Here is a 22,614-nt window from a genome sequence, read left to right as displayed (position 1 = left end):
AAGCTGCATGGTCTTTGCGACGTGATGGGTACAATACGCTGTTGACCGCACGCAGAAGCACACATGACAACGTAAATCATATGTTCGCCTTAAATTTAACTAAACTGAAGTCTTGGGTCTAATGCCATACTGGGCAGACTAGCTGAGGATAACTTAACTAACTAAAGGTAACTAAAGGTTCAGGTCTCTGGCCTTGAAGGCATAAGAGCAGAACTAAACATGAAGAAACTGATACTTGGACTTTCTGCCTTGTGTGCACAAGAGCAGAGTTGTCAATTCATGACATGATTGTACAAAGTTAGGCATTCTTACTGTCACAAGGTTGTTTCTTCCTTAACTTCTGAGGACCGACGGCCAATAACTTCGTGGGCTTCGACCTTTACCAACTTCGTTGCTCGAGATATGAAATAGGTGACAATAACTTCTGGGTGTAATAACTTCGTGCTTAACTAACTTCTATCACTAAGACAACAACCAGAGATTGTCAAAGATCTCTGGGAACTTCGGCCCTTAAGTACTTCGTCCTTCCCTAACTTCGTCAACGCAGAACTTCGTTCAACCCGACGTCCCGAGCTTCGTACCTCGCGAACTTCGTCCCCGACGAAGTTCGTGCCTTCCTAACTTCGTATCCTCCTAACTTCGTATCTCCCTAACTTCGTATCTTCCTAACTTTGTATCCCCCTAACTTCGTATCTCCCTAACTTCGTATCCCCCTAACTTCCTACATGACTAACTTCGTCCTCGACGAAGTTAGCCTCCTAATACCCTCGTGGGTGGTGAAGTTCATGCGAACTGGGTCGTTGATGGCAAACTGATGTCCAAAGGAACTTCGTTTGATGGGAAAGGATAATGTCACGCGGCGCCGCGTGACACTTACCCAGTTTGTTCTCTGCCCATCAGGCTGTCTCTCCACCCAACGCTCAGTCATCCTATTGTCCAACTTGATCACCACTGCCTTCAGCTCTTCCATGGTCTCAATCTTGTCTCTCCGGGAAAGCTTGTCCTTCATAACTTCGTCCAATCCGCCAATAGCCCGGGCCACTAACATCTCCCCCTCACTCCACCCCAATATAGCAATATACTTTTGGAATTCAGCAAAGTACGCCAATGCCTTCCCTTGCTTCTGTTTCAATTTGTCACAAACTATGTCGTGACACCTCAACTATCCCACCAGCAACAACCCTCCTTTAACCATCAAAACCCCATCATGTCTTAATCCCTCCAATCTACATGTACCTCAGGACAGCTGAGACCAACTACGGCAAAGTTAGACGGAGTTAGTGAGACTAGGGACCATGGGAGCAGAAGTACGGCGAAGTTAGGGCAAGTTAGTGAGACTAGGGACAATAGAAGCAGAAGTGCAGCAAAGTTAAGCGGAGTGAGACTAAGTAGGGACCATGGGAGGAGAGGTACGGCAAACTTAGGCTAAGTAGGGACAATGGGAGCAGAAGTGCGGCAATGTTAGGCAGAATTAGTCGAAGGGGGAAGAAGAACGGCCGGTGACTTGAAGAAGTTGGACGAAGTGCGTTGAAGTACGTCAAAGCGCAACAGGGTTCGGTGGACATCGAGGGAGGGTAGATAATATTAGCTGAGAAGATTGCTGAAGTTCTTCAGCGATCCTTGATTGTTGTCAGTAGTGCAAGATTGATAAAGATAGCTACATTCAAGTTGAGATACATTGCCATCAGAGAAAACCCTAGTTAGAGTAATCACGTTGAAGTACGCTGTGGTTAGACTCCTTTTGATGTCTGTGCCCCTTTGGTTTTGGTGAGACAGTAACTCAGAAGTGCCAGCCAAGGTTTGTCAACTGTCGGTCTGTTAAAGAGAAGTTATTTGACGCTGTGACGAGTAATACACGTCTGAGTGTTTTTGAATGTCAATCAAGTTCACGGTTTGAATTCGAATAGAGTCATCAGAGCTGAACTTCTGCAGGTGAGTCGGCTTGAATCAGTCTCTGACTGGCCATACACAAAACTTTGAAGCTCCTGAGCGTGGTGGAAGCCATTGGGGCAATTTTTCAGCGGCTAGGATGATGGAGTCACACATGTCTGCGCCTTTTTGAATTTCAATCAAATTCACAGTTTGAATTTGAATAGAGTTATCAAGGCTGGACATCTGCAAGTGATTGTGCTTGAGTCAGTCTCCAAATGGCCCTACTTGACACCGTAACTTTCTTGAAAGTGGCGAAGACCATTGGGGCAATTTTATGCTTGTTGAGACGGTAGAGTCACACAAGCCTGAGTGGATTCAAATCTCAATCAAGTTCACAGTTTGATTACAAATGGGGTCATCACAGCCAGAGATCTGCAAGTGAGTCTGCTTGGGTCCAGGATTGAGCGCGGTGAAAGCCATTGGGGCAATTTTTCAGCGGCTGGGACAATGGAGTCACACATGTCTGAGCCTTTTTGAATTTCAATCAAATTCACACTTTGAACTCAAATAGAGTTATCAAGGCTGGACATCTGCAAGTGATTCTGCTTGAGTCAGTCTCCAAATGGCCCTACACAACACCTTGAAATTGTCTGATGCCCATGGATTGTGTCTGGACTGAGGAGTAATACACATCTGAAAGTCTCTGAATTTCAATTGAATTCACAGTTTGAATTTGAATAGAGTCATCACCGGACATGACGGAACTCAGGGCTGTCAGTCCACTTCAGGCACCTACTTTGGCGCAATCTGAGACTGTCTCAAAGGGAATGAACCCTGTACGTTCAGCCGTGTCGAATCTATTTGATTTCGTAATCCATGTACTATTGAAATTCATATAACCCCAGGTGTGTGTTACTGCTCGTGCCCGAGGGATCTCAGTGCTGTCAGTTCACTTCAGGCCCCTACTTTGGCCCATTCTGAGACTGTCTCAAAAGGAACGAACCCTGTACGTTCAGCCGTGTTGATTCTATATGATTTTGAAATCCATGTTCTATGGAACATCGAATAAGCCCAGGTGCGTGTTACTGCTTGTGACTGACGGATCTCAGGGCTGTCAGAACTGTTCAAGGGGCTTTTCAGAGGCATTCTGAAACTGTCTCAAAAGAAATGAACCCTGTACGTTCAGCACTGTCGGTCTGTTAAAGAGAAGTTATTTGACGCTGTGACAAGTAACACACGTCTGAGTGTTTTTGAATGTCAATCAAGTTCACGGTTTGAATTCAAATGGAGTCGTCAGAGCTGAACCTCTGCAGGTGAGTCGGCTTGAATCAGTCTCTGAATGGCCGTACACAGCACCCTGATGCACCTGAGCGCGGTGAAAGCCATTGGGGCAATTTTTCAGCGGCTGGGACAATGGAGTCACACATGTCTGAGCCTTTTTGAATTTCAATCAAATTCACAGTTTGAATTTGAACAGAGTTATCAAGGCTGGACATCTGAAGTGATTCTGCTTGAGTGAGTCTCCAAATGGCCCTACTCGACACCGTGACTTTCTTGAAAGTTGTGAAGACCATTGGGGCAATTTTATGCTTGTTGAGACGGTAGAGTCACTCAAGCCTGAGTGTCTTTGAATCTCAATCAAGTTCACAGTTTGATTACAAATGGGGTCATTGCAGCCAGACATCTGCAAGTGAGTCTGCTTGGGTCCAGAACTGAGGGTTGTGAAAGCCATTGGGGCAATCTTTCAACAGCTTGGACGATGGAGTCACACTTGTCTGAGCCTTTTCAAATTTCAACCAAATTCACAGTTTGAATTCGAATAGAGTTATCAAGGCTGGACATCTGCCTATAACCCTGACTGAGGGAGCTCAGGGCTGTCAGTCCACTTCAGGCACCTACTTCGGCCCATTCTGAGACTGTCTCAAAAGGAATGAACCCTGTACGTTCAGCCGTGTCAATCCTATTTGATTTTGTAATCCATGTACTATTGAAATTCATATAAGCCCAGGTGCGTGTTACCACTCGTGACTGAGGGATCTCAGGGCTGTCAGAACTGTTCTCAGGGCTTTTCACAGTCATTCTGAGACTGTCGCAAGAGGAATCAACCCTCTACGTTCAGCCGTGTCGATTCTATATGATTTTGTAATCCATGTACTGTTGAAATTTGAATAACCCCAGGTGTGTGTTACTGCTCGTGCTTGAGGGATCTCAGGGCTGTCAGTCAACTTCAGGCACCTACTTTGGCCCATTGTGAGACTGTCTCAAAAAGAATGAACCCTCTACGTTCAGCCACAAAAGGAATGAACCCTGTACGTTCAGCCGTGTCGATTCTATTTGATTTCGAAATTCATGTACTATTGAAATTCGAATAAGCCCAGGTGTGTGTGACTGCTTGGGCCTGAGGGATATCAGGGGTGTCAGCACTTTTCTCAGGGCTTTCCACAGTTAACAATGGTGAAGCCCATTGGGGTGATTTTATGGCTGCTAGGGTGTTGGATTCACACACGACTGAGCGTTTCAGAATTATACTACAACTCACCGTTTCAATTTGAATACAGTCATCACAGCCGGACATTTGTAGGTGATTCTGCTTGAGTCAGTCTCCACATGGCCCTACATGTGCCCTGAAGTTATCTATTGCTGTGGCTTGTGTGTGGATTGAGGAGTAACACGCATCTGAGCGTCTCTGAATTTCAATCGAATTCACAGTTTGAATTTGAATCAAGTCATCACGGCTAGACATTCACAAGTGACTCTGCATAAATCTGGGATTTACAGTGGTGCAGGCCAATGGGGCAATTTTCGGGTTGCTAGGATATTGGGGTGATGTTACAAACTATGTTGTGACACCCCAAATATCCTGTCCTCAAAGACCCTCCTTTGACCATCAAACCCCTATCACACCTCAATTGCTTCACCCTTCATGTCATTCGGGACATCTGAGACCACCTACGGCAAAGTACAACGGGAGAGTAAAATGTACAGGCATCTGGAGCATAGGGATGGTAAAGTGCGGCGAAATTAGGCGGAGTTAGATGGATTAGGGACAATGGGAGCAGAAGTGCGGTGGAGTTCGGCGGAGTTAGGCTAAGTAGGGACAATGGGAGCAGAAGTGAGCTAAAGTTAGGCGGAGTTAGGCGAAGAAGGGAAGGATGGCCGGGGACTCGGGGAAGTTGGATGAAGTGCATTGAAGTACGTCTAAGTTCAAGAGGGTTGGATGAGAATCTAGGAGGAGTAGATAATATTAGCGGAGAAGATTGCTGAAGTTCTTCAGCGATCCTTGATTGTTGTCAGTAGTGCAAGATTGATAAAGATAGCTACATTCAAGTTGAGATACATTGCCACCAGAGAAAACCCTAGTTAGAGTAATCACGTTGAAGTAAGCCGTGGTTAGACTCCTTTTGACGTCTACGCCCCTTTGGTTTTGGTGGGACAGTAAGTCAGAAGTGCCAAGTTAGCCAAGGTTTGTTGACTGTCAGTCTGTTAAAGAGAAGTTATTTGACGCTGTGACAAGTAACACACGTCTGAGTGTTTTTGAATGTCAATCAAGTTCACGGTTTGAATTCGAATGGAGTCATCAGAGCTGAACCTCTGCAGGTGAGTCGGCTTGAATCAGTCTCTGAATGGCCGTACACAGCACCCTGATGCACCTGAGCGCGGTGAAAGCCATTGGGGCAATTTTTCAGCGGCTGGGACAATGGAGTCACACATGTCTGAGCCTTTTTGAATTTCAATCAAATTCACAGTTTGAATTTGAACAGAGTTATCAAGGCTGGACATCTGAAGTGATTCTGCTTGAGTCAGTCTCCAAATGGCCCTACTCGACACTGTGACTTTCTTGAAAGTCGTGAAGACCATTGGGGCAATTTTATGCTTGTTGAGACGGTAGAGTCACTCAAGCCTGAGTGTCTTTGAATCTCAATCAAGTTCACAGTTTGATTACAAATGGGGTCATTGCAGCCAGACATCTGCAAGTGAGTCTGCTTGGGTCCAGAACTGAGGGTTGTGAAAGCCATTGGGGCAATCTTTCAACAGCTTGGACGATGGAGTCACACTTGTCTGAGCCTTTTCAAATTTCAACCAAATTCACAGTTTGAATTCGAATAGAGTTATCAAGGCTGGACATCTGCCTATAACCCTGACTGAGGGAGCTCAGGGCTGTCAGTCCACTTCAGGCACCTACTTCGGCCCATTCTGAGACTGTCTCAAAAGGAATGAACCCGGTACGTTCAGCCGTGTCAATCCTATTTGATTTCGTAATCCATGTACTATTGAAATTCATATAAGCCCAGGTGCGTGTTACCACTCGTGACTGAGGGATCTCAGGGCTGTCAGAACTGTTCTCAGGGCTTTTCACAGTCATTCTGAGACTGTCGCAAGAGGAATCAACCCTCTACGTTCAGCCGTGTCGATTCTATTTGATTTCGAAATCCATGTACTATTGAAATATGAATAAGCCTAGGTGTGTGTTACTACTCGTGCCTCAGAGAACTCAGGGCTGTCAGAACACTTCAGGCACCTACTTTGGCCTAATCTGAGACTGTCTCAAAAGGAATTGACCCTGTACGTTCAGCGGTGTTGATTCAATTTGATTTCGAAATCCATGTACTATTGAAATTCGAATAAGCCCAGGTGTGTGTTACTACTCGTGCCTGAGAGAACTCAGGGCTGTCAAAACACTTCAGGCACCTACTGTGGGCTAATCTGAGACTGTCTCAAAAGGAATCAACCCTGTACATTCAGCCGTGTCGATTCAATTCGATTTCGAAATCCATGTACTATTGAAATTCAAATAAGCCCAGGTGCGCGTTACTACCCTTCCCTGAGAGAACCCAGGGCTGTCAGAACACTTCAGGCACCTACTTTGGCCCAATCTGAGACTGTCTCAAAAGGAATCAACCCTGTACATTCAGCCGTGTCGATTCAATTCGATTTCGAAATCCATGTATTATTGAAATTCGAATAAGCCTAGGTGGGTGTTACTACTTCAAAATGATGCTGAGCTTTGTTTATGATGGAGTGGACGGACGGTCGAGGTCTCGCATGCTACCTGGTCATGATGGACCGACAGTTTAGGAGGCAAAAAAAGAAGAGGCACAAGAGATAAGAAAGAAGAAAGGAGGAGGAAAAGGAAGGATGTACATTCCAGCGATGACTTGAACCGAATCAAATACCGTTTCAACATCAGCTCAACCCAACACGACATCTACAAGGCACATGAGCGTTCGTGGGAAGGTCTAGATGTTTTGATCAACGTTAAGACGAATATCAGATCACACGACGTTGCTGCGGTCAGAGCAAGATGATTTCATCAGTCGCAGAGCCCACACTCCCTGGGCCGGTGGACTACTTGCGTGGCATCAAGTGAATGACCTCGTCAACTTGAGATAGTCCGCCTTGATTCAATTCATAGGTGACATCCCCGATCCCCAATCCCCAATCCCCGGCCTGGTAGATCAGCACGTCGACATGTCATGTGGCAAACCCGAACGTCATGATCGAAAAGAGAGGCGAGTTCAAGGGACCCGGGGGTTTGCCTGGGTTGGTTTTTTTTTGGGGGGGGTGGGGGGGAGGGCTGACCGTTTCACCAGCTCCACTCGTCGCTCATTCCATCGTGTCCTCATCTCCACACAGAAAGCGCAAGAGCCATTCGTTTCGAGATTGCTCCGAAGTCGCCAGTCAGGGTCCCTGACAACCGTACCACTTTGTCCAGCCCGTGACGTTGGCGGCTGACAGCCCACGGACGATGGATACACTGGCCAGGGGATGTGTCTGATCGTCAGCACGTGGGAGGCGAGTGACACTTTTTTGCCCTACTTGACACCGTAACTTTCTTGAAAGTGGCGAAGACCATTGGGGCAATTTTATGCTTGTTGAGACGGTAGAGTCACACAAGCCTGAGTGGATTCAAATCTCAATCAAGTTCACAGTTTGATTACAAATGGGGTCATCACAGCCAGAGATCTGCAGGTGAGTCTGCTTGGGTCCAGGATTGAGGGTAGTGACAGCCATTGGGGCAATTTTTCACCAGCTAGGACAATGGAGTCACACATGTCTGAGCCTTTTTGAATTTCAATCAAATTCACACTTTGAACTCAAATAGAGTTATCAAGGCTGGACATCTGCAAGTGATTCTGCTTGAGTCAGTCTCCAAATGGCCCTACACAACACCTTGAAATTGTCTGATGCCCATGGATTGTGTCTGGACTGAGGAGTAATACACATCTGAAAGTCTCTGAATTTCAATTGAATTCACAGTTTGAATTTGAATAGAGTCATCACTGGACATGACGGAACTCAGGGCTGTCAGTCCACTTCAGGCACCTACTTTGGCGCAATCTGAGACTGTCTCAAAAGGAATGAACCCTGTACGTTCAGCCGTGCCAATTCTAATTGATTTCGTAATCCATGTACGATTGAAATTCATATAAGCCCAGGTGCGTGTTACCACTCGTGACTGAGGGATCTCAGGGCTGTCAGAACTGTTCTCAGGGCTTTTCACAGTCATTCTGAGACTGTCGCAAGAGGAATCAACCCTCTACGTTCAGCCGTGTCGATTCTATATGATTTTGTAATCCATGTACTGTTGAAATTTGAATAACCCCAGGTGTGTGTTACTGCTCGTGCTTGAGGGATCTCAGGGCTGTCAGTCAACTTCAGGCACCTACTTTGGCCCATTGTGAGACTGTCTCAAAAAGAATGAACCCTCTACGTTCAGCCACAAAAGGAATGAACCCTGTACGTTCAGCCGTGTCGATTCTATTTGATTTCGAAATTCATGTACTATTGAAATTCGAATAAGCCCAGGTGTGTGTGACTGCTTGGGCCTGAGGGATATCAGGGGTGTCAGCACTTTTCTCAGGGCTTTCCACAGTTAACAATGGTGAAGCCCATTGGGGTGATTTTATGGCTGCTAGGGTGTTGGATTCACACACGACTGAGCGTTTCAGAATTATACTACAACTCACCGTTTCAATTTGAATACAGTCATCACAGCCGGACATTTGTAGGTGATTCTGCTTGAGTCAGTCTCCACATGGCCCTACATGTGCCCTGAAGTTATCTATTGCTGTGGCTTGTGTGTGGATTGAGGAGTAACACACATCTGAGCGTCTCTGAATTTCAATCGAATTCACAGTTTGAATTTGAATCAAGTCATCACGGCTAGACATTCACAAGTGACTCTGCATAAATCTGGGATTTACAGTGGTGCAGGCCAATGGGGCAATTTTCGGGTTGCTAGGATATTGGGGTGATGTTACAAACTACGTTGTGACACCCTAAATATCCTGTCCTCAAAGACCCTCCTTTGACCATCAAACCCCTATCACACCTCAATTGCTTCACCCTTCATGTCATTCGGGACATCTGAGACCACCTACGGCAAAGTACAACGGGAGACTAAAATGTACAGGCATCTGGAGCATAGGGATGGTAAAGTGCGGCGAAATTAGGCGGAGTTAGATGGATTAGGAACAATGGGAGCAGAAGTGCGGTGGAGTTCGGCGGAGTTAGGCTAAGTAGGGACAATGGGAGCAGAAGTGAGCTAAAGTTAGGCGGAGTTAGGCGAAGAAGGGAAGGATGGCCGGGGACTCGGGGAAGTTGGATGAAGTGCATTGAAGTACGTCTAAGTTCAAGAGGGTTGGATGAGAATCTAGGAGGAGTAGATAATATTAGCGGAGAAGATTGCTGAAGTTCTTCAGCGATCCTTGATTGTTGTCAGTAGTGCAAGATTGATAAAGATAGCTACATTCAAGTTGAGATACATTGCCACCAGAGAAAACCCTAGTTAGAGTAATCACGTTGAAGTAAGCCGTGGTTAGACTCCTTTTGACGTCTACGCCCCTTTGGTTTTGGTGGGACAGTAAGTCAGAAGTGCCAAGTTAGCCAAGGTTTGTTGACTGTCAGTCTGTTAAAGAGAAGTTATTTGACGCTGTGACAAGTAACACACGTCTGAGTGTTTTTGAATGTCAATCAAGTTCACGGTTTGAATTCGAATGGAGTCATCAGAGCTGAACCTCTGCAGGTGAGTCGGCTTGAATCAGTCTCTGAATGGCCGTACACAGCACCCTGATGCACCTGAGCGCGGTGAAAGCCATTGGGGCAATTTTTCAGCGGCTGGGACAATGGAGTCACACATGTCTGAGCCTTTTTGAATTTCAATCAAATTCACAGTTTGAATTTGAACAGAGTTATCAAGGCTGGACATCTGAAGTGATTCTGCTTGAGTCAGTCTCCAAATGGCCCTACTCGACACTGTGACTTTCTTGAAAGTCGTGAAGACCATTGGGGCAATTTTATGCTTGTTGAGACGGTAGAGTCACTCAAGCCTGAGTGTCTTTGAATCTCAATCAAGTTCACAGTTTGATTACAAATGGGGTCATTGCAGCCAGACATCTGCAAGTGAGTCTGCTTGGGTCCAGAACTGAGGGTTGTGAAAGCCATTGGGGCAATCTTTCAACAGCTTGGACGATGGAGTCACACTTGTCTGAGCCTTTTCAAATTTCAACCAAATTTACAGTTTGAATTCGAATAGAGTTATCAAGGCTGGACATCTGCCTATAACCCTGACTGAGGGAGCTCAGGGCTGTCAGTCCACTTCAGGCACCTACTTCGGCCCATTCTGAGACTGTCTCAAAAGGAATGAACCCTGTACGTTCAGCCGTGTAAATCCTATTTGATTTTGTAATCCATGTACTATTGAAATTCATATAAGCCCAGGTGCGTGTTACCACTCGTGACTGAGGGATCTCAGGGCTGTCAGAACTGTTCTCAGGGCTTTTCACAGTCATTCTGAGACTGTCGCAAGAGGAATCAACCCTCTACGTTCAGCCGTGTCGATTCTATTTGATTTCGAAATCCATGTACTATTGAAATATGAATAAGCCTAGGTGTGTGTTACTACTTGTGCCTCAGAGAACTCAGGGCTGTCAGAACACTTCAGGCACCTACTTTGGCCTAATCTGAGACTGTCTCAAAAGGAATTGACCCTGTACGTTCAGCGGTGTTGATTCAATTTGATTTCGAAATCCATGTACTATTGAAATTTGAATAAGCCCAGGTGTGTGTTACTACTCGTGCCTGAGAGAACTCAGGGCTGTCAAAACACTTCAGGCACCTACTGTGGGCTAATCTGAGACTGTCTCAAAAGGAATCAACCCTGTACATTCAGCCGTGTCGATTCAATTCGATTTCGAAATCCATGTACTATTGAAATTCAAATAAGCCCAGGTGCGTGTTACTACTCTTCCCTGAGAGAACTCAGGGCTGTCAGAACACTTCAGGCACCTACTTTGGCCCAATCTGAGACTGTCTCAAAAGGAATTAACCCTGTACGTTCAGCCGTGTTGATTCAATTCGATTTCAAAATCCATGTACTATTGAAATTCAAATAAGCCCAGGTGCGTGTTACTACCCTTCCCTGAGAGAACCCAGGGCTGTCAGAACACTTCAGGCACCTACTTTGGCCCAATCTGAGACTGTCTCAAAAGGAATCAACCCTGTACATTCAGCCGTGTCGATTCAATTCGATTTCGAAATCCATGTATTATTGAAATTCGAATAAGCCTAGGTGCGTGTTACTACTTCAAAATGATGCTGAGCTTTGTTTATGATGGAGTGGACGGACGGTCGAGGTCTCGCATGCTACCTGGTCATGATGGACCGACAGTTTAGGAGGCAAAAAAAGAAGAGGCACAAGAGATAAGAAAGAAGAAAGGAGGAGGAAAAGGAAGGATGTACATTCCAGCGATGACTTGAACCGAATCAAATACCGTTTCAACATCAGCTCAACCCAACACGACATCTACAAGGCACATGAGCGTTCGTGGGAAGGTCTAGATGTTTTGATCAACGTTAAGACGAATATCAGATCACACGACGTTGCTGCGGTCAGAGCAAGATGATTTCATCAGTCGCAGAGCCCACACTCCCTGGGCCGGTGGACTACTTGCGTGGCATCAAGTGAATGACCTCGTCAACTTGAGATAGTCCGCCTTGATTCAATTCATAGGTGACATCCCCGATCCCCAATCCCCAATCCCCGGCCTGGTAGATCAGCACGTCGACATGTCATGTGGCAAACCCGAACGTCATGATCGAAAAGAGAGGCGAGTTCAAGGGACCCGGGGGTTTGCCTGGGTTGGTTTTTTTTTGGGGGGGGTGGGGGGGAGGGCTGAACGTTTCACCAGCTCCACTCGTCGCTCAGTCCATCGTGTCCTCATCTCCACACAGAAAGCGCAAGAGCCATTCGTTTCGAGATTGCTCCGAAGTCGCCAGTCAGGGTCCCTGACAACCGTACCACTTTGTCCAGCCCGTGACGTTGGCGGCTGACAGCCCACGGACGATGGATACACTGGCCAGGGGATGTGTCTGATCGTCAGCACGTGGGAGGCGAGTGACACTTTTTTACTCGTTTCTGCTAGGCAAAGACGGTGGTGGACATTCTGGGATGCTGAGATACCTGCAGGGCAGGCGGTCGCCGTCACGGCAGCAAAGTGCTCAGCGAGGGAAACATCAAAATTTCCATCCACTCCGGCCATGAAGGCGGCGGGGGTGACGTCCGACGTCATACTCGCCGTCAACAGGTACGATTTGTGGGGAGGAGAAAAGAAAAGTTGACGTACATAACGTGAGGGATGCGTCCCCGAAGAAACCAAACTGGGGACTGGCACCAAATTCTCCCCATCGGTCAGACGACGAGCGTTCAATGCCTGGGTGGATCAGTTTGAGATCTTGTCAGAGGGGCAATCGACTGACTTGAGCGTCCCTCTGCTTCTGCACGGCAGCGAGATGTTCGACCGTCCCTTTTGATGCGGTCACCACTCCCTCTACACGAGCTACATCTCGACGAATCACCCCGAGCTCTGCCCGGTTCTGGTCCAGTCGCTGGTTGACCCGTGAAAGTCCGTCTTGCATTTGACCTTGCAGGTCGGTCATCTTCCCACAGAGTTTTGTGTCGAGCTCTGTGATCTTGGTCGACAGTTTGGCGTCGAGCTCTGTGATTCCCGTCGACAACTTGGCGTCGAGGTCTGTGATTTTGCAGTCGATGGTCTCAATGGAGGTGTAGAGTGTACAGGGAGTACACCAGTGCATTCTCAGTGCCATCTTGTATATAGTCTACTTCAATCTCTCACTTGTTTCCTTCCCTTCCTTCCCCACACTCATTTCATTGTAATTCCTTCTATACTGTCTGTATAGACTCTATCGGCCTTCCTTTCTTCCATATGCTCAGATCGGTATGTACATAGACTTGTTATTTAGTAGTAGTATAGTCACTTTCTTGTAGAAGTTCTTCAATGTCGACCTCGAATTGTGAGAACATTCGATCCTCTCGAAGACTGAAATGTATATAAAGGGAGCCGGTTCTGCAGAAGAGGGGATCACTTCTTCTGTTGTACTTTCACTCTTCTTTGGTTTCTAGACACATTTGCCACTCACTTCTTCTATCCTTATGTGCATCATCACCTAACTCCTTAGGTGCTGATCACACATCTCATCTCTCATCACCTTTCCTCTTCCATTGCCCATTCATCATACTTGCTATCATCATCATCACCTTCACCTACCTTTGACACCATCTCAACCGTCTCTGATATCCTCCACCCAACTACTCTTCAACCACATCTCATCCTCATACAGCTACAGATACTGACCTAGACGTTTGTAGAGTTGACCTTCACTGACGGATATTATATTGTTCGGGCGAGTCAGGTATCCATACAATACCGGGCACCCGACAGGAGGCTTCCAAGGGGGCGAGAGATTGACGAAGGACGTGTTGAAAGGCGGCGAGGACTGCGGCAAGATCCATGCCAGCGAGGGGAACGGGCTGGGCTGTGCGGTCGCTGGCGTCGGCGGCATCTAGAGGTGAGCACGATCATCACAGCGGGGTGGAGCATGGAGCAGAAAAGGGGGACTGACTGCGGGCGTTCAAGAGGGTTTGGAAGAGGGTGGCCGAGGCAGTGACAATCTCGGGTCGATCTAGCTCGCTCCGGTTGGACAACCTGGTGGCGACGCGACAGGCCATGGCGACGTCGGCGTGAGAAGGGGGATATGGTATCCCCCCGTCGGCATAGCAGTCAAACTTTGCTTTGTAAAAAGGCACAAGGAAAGGGGGGATGGGGATGTTTGGGCTGGTCATGGTTGACTGACGAGGAGAGGGAGTAGCAGAGGGAGTAGAGTGAGTAGCAGAGGGAGAGGAGTAGTAAGTTAATAGGGAAAAAGAGGTTTTGTTGAGTGGTGATAGTAGAGTACTAAGTAATAGGAACAGGTTGGTTGTCATGTAACGCCACATACATAACACGGAGAGGGAAATTCACGTGCAACATGCGGATGTATGTAAATGCCACGTCAGGACAACTCTATCACCCAGACAGACACGTTGCACGTTGGTGGCGGGCGACGTTGGTGTACTTTGTGCTTTTCCTTTTCCTTTTCCCTCTCCTCTCTATCTATCTACTCAGGATTCTCTAGCCTGTGGTCATGTCCCGACGTAGATCTCTTTCTCTGTCCAACAGCGTGAGCGTCTCTTGACCTGTTATCGCTCACAAGCTCACAGCTCACATTTCAGGCCGACGATACCCTTCATGTAAGTCATCATCACCCTCATATCACACATCAACCGCTCATGCTTGAGCGTAGGGGTGTCCTCGTTCCATCCATCCAGCAAGAGGTTTCACTTGACCTTCAAGTCGTCGATCTCTGTGGGCGATTCGGAATCAACCTCGACCGTTCGGGACGTTTGAAAGACGTCGATTTGGAGGATGATCGTCATCCTCGTTGGGGTATACACAGAGCTTCAGGTCAGTCGTCAACCACAACACCACCGTCCCGCGGTAATTCTTCATGTTTTACAAACTCTTTTCTTACAATCAGACGTTACAACTTCAACGTATACCAAAGATGATATGGAACGAATAGCTAATGAATTGATAATGGCCCAATCAGGTCAGTCCAAAGTCTCTCTCTCCCTCGCTTTGACACGGTCAGATCACCGGGGGAGGGATTGGGTGATACAAGTAAAATTTCCATGTCAAAAGATCCCTCGTCCTTTGTATCTTCCTTGCCCCAGCCCGAGATTTTCTCTTTTCTCTTTCCACAACCACCATGGACCTTGCTCTGGGTAATCACTTTTGGATTTTTTTTGAGAACCGCTTCCTTGGCGACGGAATATTGACACGTTATATTGATTTCTATTTGTTTCCAGAGTGAAAGGGTGAATCGCTAAATCATCGTTTCAGCTACAAACACAAACAGAGAAAGGTTTATCATCACCCTAAGTGGGGAAAGAACAAAATCGAAATCAGAACTCTTGTCCAAATTATTATCTCTCATCGTGTCTTCTCAATCTCAATCAAACCGAACCCATAAAACTCTAGCTTCTGTCATCATGGTGAATGATCCATGGACATGTAAACAACTCTACACGTTGAGCTCGGACGGAAAAGAGATCATCAAGCTCGATACAGTCAAATCCATACAAGCTACAATGGGTAAAGGTAGGATACCTTTTCATCCTGCTGACGAAAGGAAATGGGTAGTACTCGGTCCCGGAGCTGGACAAGGTTTGATTTGGGTCAAACGAACTTTAAGAGCTTTTGATACGAGGGTGTATGGTCGTAATACTGTTCTTTGGATCATGGTCAGTTTTCACTTTCTTTTTTTTCGCTCTTTCAATCTTTTCATCTTTTCTCTTCATCTTTTCCGTATGTATGTTTAATTCCCCATTTCCATACTTCATGTGGTTGGTCTGTTTATTCCCATTTCAACCCCCTCTATTATGTGTTCGTCTGTTCTTTTTTCATTTCTCATCTTCCATTTCGTCTTTTCTTCTGTGCATTCTCCATTTCCATTTCCATCTCATCTTTTTCGCATTTCCCATTTCCAGTTCCATTTCATCTTTTCGTCGGTTTATTTTACTTTTCCATTATCATTTCCATTTGCATTACCATTTCCATTACCATTACCATTTCCATTTCCATTTCCATTATTTCCATTACCATTACCATTTCCATTTCCATTTCCATTATTTCCATTACCATTACCATTTCCATTTCCATTTCCATTATTTCCATTACCATTTCCATTTCGCCACCTTGGGGTGACCCGATCCAAAGCGAACACTCGACCCATTTAAAAAGGTAAAGAAATGTTGACAAAACGCTAAAACTCATAGGAGGGGATAGATGATGATGACGACGATGATGGTAATGGGATGGAAAGGACGGATATCCTGTCTAAACGTAAAGGTTCAAAGTGTCCTCCATCTCCGAACAAGTTCGCTTGTGTCATCGGTGAGAAACCTTTCCTTTTTCTTTCTCGTCTCGTTCTGATTCTTTTAACTCTTAACCTATCCACTCCATTCTCGTCTGCTTTTTTACTCTGAACCTATCCCTACATTCCAACCCGAACCTGAACCTGCAAGTTGGTATCTGAAGCATTAAAAACTTTTCATTAACTGTGTATCGAATCGACCTCATCGTCTCCAAGTCCTTTTGTAATCTATGATGATCTTGAGCTTGGTGTATCGACCTCATCATCATGATCTTGAGCTTTACGTGGGTCACGGAGAGAGAGAGTGTGTGTGTGAGGAAGAGAGAGAGAGATGGTGCTGAACCTTAGATTATTGTTCCTCAGAGTTCATCCCCCCTACCGTTAGACCGTGAGCGATTTCAAATCTTGCTTTGATCTCTCCTTCGACTTGATTGGTCAAATACGTACGACCCACTTGATTGGTCAAAACACCCACGACCCACTTGATTGGACAAGGTGGAGGAGATGAAAAGATTTATAGATCGTTACAGAAGATGGGAGAGAGCTGATCACACATTAGCTCGGCATCAAGACTTGCAATAAGTGAGCTCTTAGCTGTTAGTGGTCTAACCAGACAACAAATAATGGTACGATGTAAGAGTTGGCTGTGAGTGCAAATATGTCCCAAGAATCAAAATCAAAATCAACCTATACAAGTTTACTTTCATCCTCAATCTCTCTCCACGGTTTGATGAACCACTGCTGTCGCTGTCGCTCTACACCCACCCACACGTTCTCATCTTCTTTTCCTTTGACTCTCCAAAGTCCCATCTCCCAAGTGTAGTCTCGCGCTGAGAATGTAGCGTACGTTCACTATCAGATCATCTATCCGTGAGACCCCGGATGATCTACGTCACCTTGCTCGAGGACGAGAGGAAATCTTCGTCTCGGGACAGATTGATTCGGTGGCAACAGCACTATATGGAGATTGGGCAAGAAGCTAGGTCGAGTGGATCTGAACGTGAACGTTCGGCGGTGAGACCGAGTTTGGGTGAGAAAGAGAACAAGTTGTTGGTAAGAAGGAGATCGAATTCTGTAGGCGGCGAGGATATGGGTGAGTGAAAGTTTGTTTCTTTTTTTTTTTCGTTTGAATTTATTGTTCCTATATATATATATATATATATCTGAGAGCTCTTTCGGTTTTTGTGCAGGCAGGTCTCCACACTCATCACCTGATCTTGACATGGCCGATCATCAATGGTCCGAATCAGAGGCAGCGGGAGAACGGAAGGAAGAAAACTGGCTGATAGGACGCAGTGCGTTGTCGCTTACCTACCCTTTCACGTCGATCGAGTAGTATGGGTATACCAACTCGTAGAATGTCCATTTCTACTTTTACTCTTCCCAATCCGAAAGAGAAAGACAAGCAAACGGCCATCGACTCGGAGACGGTCAAGGAAGAGAATGTCCGAGTGGTCAAGCGGTCAGAGGGAAACGAGGTTGACGACGGAGGGCAAGACGCCGAGGTGGATCAGTATAACATTCCGGTGGTTGAAGGGCAAGGAGAAAAGACCGAGGTGGATAGCATTGATAACATTCCGGTCGTTCAACTCTGGCCAAAAGAGAGAGAGATTGTGACATTTAGAGGAAGAAAACCACGTGCAAGGGGAGTAGTACCGAGGAGAGTCGCCTAAATGGAATGCATTGTGCCACATGTCATTACCGCCGCGGCGTTTCCCCCCAACCCCCCAACCCTCCAACCCTCCAACCCTCCAACCCATATAATAACCCCCCGTAATATGACCATATGACCCGTCTTAACCCTAAGATATATCCTCCTCATATTCCCCATCACGATGCCCCTGTTCCCTGTCCCTTTCATGAACCGTCGTCGTCGCAGTAACAACACGGACAACGTCCCCTCCCCCTCTCGCTCCCGACCGCGACCGGAATCATGGGCCATTATCACCCTCGATTCCCTTTCCCTCATCTCCAGTGAGTGTCTGTCAGCCGGGTCATCTAATCTTTTGTACCTCGCTCACAGACTCAGCACCTCGGAACGAAACAGAAGCACACCATCATCCTTCCCTACAGCTTGCATCCTACACCGTGGATACTCCTCGTTCTCATCGTCCTTTTCCTTACCAGCAGCATGAACAGGTCGGTTCCCCTTGGGCTTCAGAGGATAGTACTACTACAGCTACCACCATTGGTCATGAACATATACCCCTCTCATCCGAGTGTAATGACGACATGACCTTTGAGTCTCACATCATTCCGACCGACCTTGATCCTTTCTCTCCCATCACGAGCGAACCCTCTTTCACTTTGGATCCAACGACCCAAGATGAAAGATGCTTCCCAATCGAGGACACCACCTCGGCCGGCTCTTACTCTTCTGACTCACCTCCGATCATTCCACCACTCATATTTACTCCTCCTCGTCTACGATCCTTGCTAGCACGCCCGCCGATTATCCCCATTCTCCATTTCACTTCTCCTGGTCTACGAACCTTGTTGACCGATACTTCTCCATCATCACACGTCGCCAAGACTCGCTCGATGACCAACGGTCGTTCCCATCCTTATCCCTCCATCACCAACATGTTAGTAAACGAAGAAAAAGCATCCATACCTTCAGGTATCGTTTCTTCCATGAACCGTTTTGGGACTTGGGATCTGGACGTCAACCGTTCTCCCAGAGCTTCGGATCTACACGTCGGCCGATCCACTGCGGTTAGGGCCAACCCCATGCCCGAGTCGGTGGTTACCGGGGAAAAGGACACTTGCAAACCGTCGAATCCGAAACTGACCGGGATGAAAAGGAGAACGGATTGGAAGAAAATCGACCTGGGGATGAATGAAATGGAGAGAATGGAAAGTTTGCCGGAAACTCCTACACCTTCATCTCGTCGTGCTGTCACAATATATTCAACCGAATCCCACCCACCATCACGTCCTTTACTGAGCTTTGAACCAAAAGATGTGAAAGAGGGAGATGAAGAGCAAGAGCATGAAATCAATAAACAAGATGGAGAATATGAAATCGATGATGAACAAGATTCAGATTCAGATGATAGCGGTCTTGATGATTTTCAAACTCCTTCCAAAATGACTCTCTCGGCGCTTCGTAAAACTTACAGTCGTCTCCGAGTCAAGCATGATCGTCTGAAAATGCAAAATGATCATCTGGTTGATGAAAAAGAAGACTTGATCGCAGCCCTTGACGCCAAAATGTCAAACGAGGCTCATGAAAAGCCGGTCGGACAATCTCAACCGACCTTGGATGAAACCAACATTACCGTACGAGGTCACACCAGGAACCGAGGTGTGGATCTGGGGAAAGGGAGTATGAGTCTTGGGAATGATGATGGTGGCTGGGGGAAGCAAGGAAAAGGAAAAGGAATGACAGGAAGCAAAGAAAACTCGAAATTGAAACGATCAATCGTCATTGATCAAGTGATGACCACTCTCAGTCCGATCTCGGAGCACAGTGAACCGGATCTAACACCTAATCGTGATGGTCATGGACAGGTCGGTTATCGGACTCGAGAAAGGTTTACGACTATGCAGAGTTTTGCTAGTTCTCGACAAGATCATGTCTTTACTATAACCCACGATACTCGTGCGATTCGACAAGACACTTCAACTTGATCCCTCCGACTTTCAACGCATCAATGGTCAACCTATGATTGTGTACAAATTCGGAGCAAATGTTTATGGAATCGATCAACGGACCCGACCTACTTGTCTCATCCCCCACTAGAACCTAATAATGTCCACAATCTCAAATCTCTCCTCGTCGACCAAAGCCAGTGATTTTTAGTGTTGGTGTGTGGTTTTTTTTCTTTCCTTCATCCACGCATTCCTTATTATTTTAGCATTTGGATATATGATAGATTCATATAACTTGATACAACTTGTTACTATATTAGATAGGTTTGCATGATGCATTTTTTCAATAACGAAAAGCCCTCTCTACCATTGCGTTTCAAACTTGTACCACGCGCCGGTCACTGACGTGAAATCCGTAAGGAGTACTTTCCCCCCCCCCTACATATAGCTCGAGGGAAGCAGATTGCTACTGTAAATCGCCACAGACTTGCAGTGGGGACAGGACAGCTATAGTCGTAAGGGCCATTTGTTTGTGATAAACTTTTGTTATGCTAGGACACTAGGTTGACAACTTCAATTTTTATGCTTGTGCTAATTTCTTTTGACAACACGAGACTGGGGGGGGGGATCTGAACTTTGTTGATGTTGGCCGCAGGTCAGAACCAACCGACCAGAGTTCAAGTTAGGGATATGGTGAATGATGATACAGTAAATTCTTAATCTCAAACAACTTCACATCACCGTCAAGTTGATCGTGTCGAAATGATAGGCTTGGAAACTTCACATCTCCTTGTTATGCATGTTTGAATGTACAATAAAAGAATCCGGATGATATCCAAGAAAGTGGTCGATCCGAGAAAAGTCGTGACGACGAGTACAGTATAACGACCTCGCAACCAACATCCGTCTTGTATCCTCCCACCCCGGCTCTGTCCTCAGCTATCTAACGTCGTCAAACAGGTCTTTCACGGTGACGGTCGAAAACGCGCTCGGTGAGGATGACCTCGTGTGAAAAACCCAAAAGTATGATATACTGTAGACTCTTTCGATCCCTCTTCGGTGAGATAAATCTCCTGTGAAAACCCGAACAAGTACATGTATGATATAGACTCCTTTCTGATCGTCTCTTGAAATCCAAAAGATATGTTATACATGTTACATGTACCAGTGATCGACAAACAGTATCGGACGGACCGTTTCTTCCCTTGTCTAAATTCCATGACAACTGACTGGCCAGCAGCATCCCATGGCTTCAGCAGCATTGTTGAATCATGTCATCATGTCCACTTCCACCCGCCCAAACAGTTTTATTCAGGGTAGCAGATGATTGAACAACGGTCAATATTCCAAACTTGGCGCTCCACCATATCCATCTCCCCACCAACTTCGGAGCGAGCTTGTTGGATACTTTTGTCGATCACTGGTACACTGGTAGATGTCTAAACGTTTTCCTTCAGAGTCAAAGGTCAACCGATGGTGGTAAAGTTTGTAAATGGGTTGTTTCCGCGGGGTCATGGATGCGTAGGGAGGTGGGGTCATGGATGGTGGTAAATTTTGTAAATCGATTGTTTCCGCGGGGTCATGGATGCGTAGGGTGGTAGGGTGGCAGGATCGTACAGTCGTAGGGGTCGTTCTTTTTCCTACTTCGCACCGCAATCCTTCCTCTTTACGTTCTTAATAATTCCCATTGCCGAATTGACACAATCGCAGGAAATAGAGTTTTTCTTTGTCCCTCCCCCTCTCCTCATGTTACCTCTGATAGATTTGATAGCTCGGACCGACCCATTCGAAGCTACCGAAGATCCAATGTTCATATCATCGGCCGTGTTGCTGGTCTCGTCACCACCGGCGTTGACCCTGGCTCAAATCACACAGGCCGCTTCGGGTTGATGCTTTCAAAAGGTTGACTTGAAAAACCATCAGCTGGTCTTATGCCGTGTTGACCCCGCCGAGAGTGAGATGATCTTTTCCCTCAAAACGATCAGGGTTCGGGTCCACATCATCCCCAACTTGTACTTATCCCTTGCCGACTGGGATATGACCGAGATCAACGAGCTGATCCTCTAACAAAGCTATTCGATCCTGTAACGCATCCATCTCTCCCAATTGAGCGTTCAAAGCAGTGACGTTGGTAAGCTCGAGTTCGTATCGGGTCTGCAGAGATCTCAAAGACCTTTCGAGTTGGTTTCGTTGACGTACGGCGACATCCCTTTCGGATCTCGCTTGGATTAATTGTTCCCTCGTCCGAACCAGATCGTGAGCGCTGATGGATTGTTTTTGCGTGTGATCTTGAACAATGTTCTGGATTGACTGCATGGTCAGTTTCGATGATCATACATGTCGGACAGGCGGCGGGGATACGGAAAGTGTATCCAGGGGGCGATCAGATTTTGGGTCGTTTGGCGAGATGGGTGATAGTGTCTGGCGACAATGGAAAGGGCGTGCAAGTGGAGAGGGTAAAAGGGAATGAAAGGATTGAAAGAGAAAAAGAAAAAGAGAGCAGGAGAGAAAACACATCAGTCGATATGACTAGACTGACCTGTTGGAGCTGCTTGAGCAACCTCATATGATCAGAATGCTGACTGTCCACCACCATCGCATGCTCCTCCAACGTTTGACATACTTGATTGATCATACCAGACCCAGACGAGGTAGGGTTTTGAACATCCGACGGGGGTGTTGGTCTCTTCGGAGATGGACGGTGAGACGACGGCTGTGTGGTGGACAAGATGGAATCCGTATAATCTCCGGTCCGATCTTGTCCTGGTCCTTCGGGTCTCAGAGCAGGGGTTGGCGTACGTGCCATGTCGAGAGTAAGATCATCTGTTGTTCTAGTCTTCTTCGTGATCTGGTATGGAGTCAGCAATGGACGTT

At 46.6% G+C, this 22,614-nt stretch overlaps 6 protein-coding genes across 6 annotated transcripts; 2 read left to right on the top strand and 4 right to left on the bottom strand.

Annotated features, from left to right (window-relative positions):
* Positions 1 to 6,043: 6,043 nt before the first annotated feature.
* Positions 6,044 to 8,863, bottom strand: TREMEDRAFT_66467 (uncharacterized protein; the record flags this gene model as incomplete). Its single annotated transcript, XM_007008511.1, has 9 exons — positions 6,044 to 6,263; positions 6,396 to 6,433; positions 6,736 to 6,773; positions 6,902 to 6,918; positions 7,453 to 7,644; positions 8,201 to 8,238; positions 8,541 to 8,608; positions 8,808 to 8,809; positions 8,841 to 8,863. 9 exons carry the CDS (start codon positions 8,861 to 8,863, stop codon positions 6,044 to 6,046), a joined length of 636 nt encoding a protein of 211 aa, XP_007008573.1.
* A 1,609-nt stretch (positions 8,864 to 10,472) lies between these two features.
* Positions 10,473 to 11,516, bottom strand: TREMEDRAFT_66466 (uncharacterized protein; the record flags this gene model as incomplete). The annotated part of the gene is made up of 5 exons (XM_007008510.1): positions 10,473 to 10,692; positions 10,825 to 10,862; positions 11,165 to 11,202; positions 11,331 to 11,372; positions 11,501 to 11,516. The coding sequence occupies 5 exons, from the start codon at positions 11,514 to 11,516 to the stop codon at positions 10,473 to 10,475; spliced, it is 354 nt and encodes a 117-aa protein (XP_007008572.1).
* Positions 11,517 to 12,150: 634 nt separating this feature from the next.
* Positions 12,151 to 14,014, bottom strand: TREMEDRAFT_66465 (uncharacterized protein; the record flags this gene model as incomplete). Its single annotated transcript, XM_007008509.1, has 6 exons — positions 12,151 to 12,243; positions 12,315 to 12,584; positions 12,631 to 12,902; positions 13,312 to 13,353; positions 13,558 to 13,734; positions 13,795 to 14,014. The coding sequence occupies 6 exons, from the start codon at positions 14,012 to 14,014 to the stop codon at positions 12,151 to 12,153; spliced, it is 1,074 nt and encodes a 357-aa protein (XP_007008571.1).
* Positions 14,015 to 14,355: 341 nt separating this feature from the next.
* Positions 14,356 to 17,819, top strand: TREMEDRAFT_66464 (uncharacterized protein; the record flags this gene model as incomplete). Its single annotated transcript, XM_007008508.1, has 10 exons — positions 14,356 to 14,391; positions 14,444 to 14,461; positions 14,510 to 14,675; positions 14,749 to 14,820; positions 15,180 to 15,514; positions 16,049 to 16,166; positions 16,495 to 16,534; positions 16,730 to 16,792; positions 16,989 to 17,239; positions 17,443 to 17,819. The coding sequence occupies 10 exons, from the start codon at positions 14,356 to 14,358 to the stop codon at positions 17,817 to 17,819; spliced, it is 1,476 nt and encodes a 491-aa protein (XP_007008570.1).
* Positions 17,820 to 17,981: 162 nt separating this feature from the next.
* TREMEDRAFT_66463 (uncharacterized protein) lies at positions 17,982 to 19,779 on the top strand (the record flags this gene model as incomplete). The annotated part of the gene is made up of 2 exons (XM_007008507.1): positions 17,982 to 18,120; positions 18,326 to 19,779. The coding sequence occupies 2 exons, from the start codon at positions 17,982 to 17,984 to the stop codon at positions 19,777 to 19,779; spliced, it is 1,593 nt and encodes a 530-aa protein (XP_007008569.1).
* A 1,977-nt stretch (positions 19,780 to 21,756) lies between these two features.
* Positions 21,757 to 22,546, bottom strand: TREMEDRAFT_66462 (uncharacterized protein; the record flags this gene model as incomplete). The annotated part of the gene is made up of 2 exons (XM_007008506.1): positions 21,757 to 22,050; positions 22,280 to 22,546. The coding sequence occupies 2 exons, from the start codon at positions 22,544 to 22,546 to the stop codon at positions 21,757 to 21,759; spliced, it is 561 nt and encodes a 186-aa protein (XP_007008568.1).
* Positions 22,547 to 22,614: the final 68 nt, after the last annotated feature.

Source organism: Tremella mesenterica (genome assembly GCF_000271645.1).
Source record: "Tremella mesenterica DSM 1558 unplaced genomic scaffold TREMEscaffold_23, whole genome shotgun sequence".
NCBI lineage: Eukaryota > Fungi > Basidiomycota > Tremellomycetes > Tremellales > Tremellaceae > Tremella > Tremella mesenterica.
The sequence above is the reverse complement of the archived record's forward strand: the minus strand, read 5'-3'. Positions and strand labels throughout refer to the sequence as shown.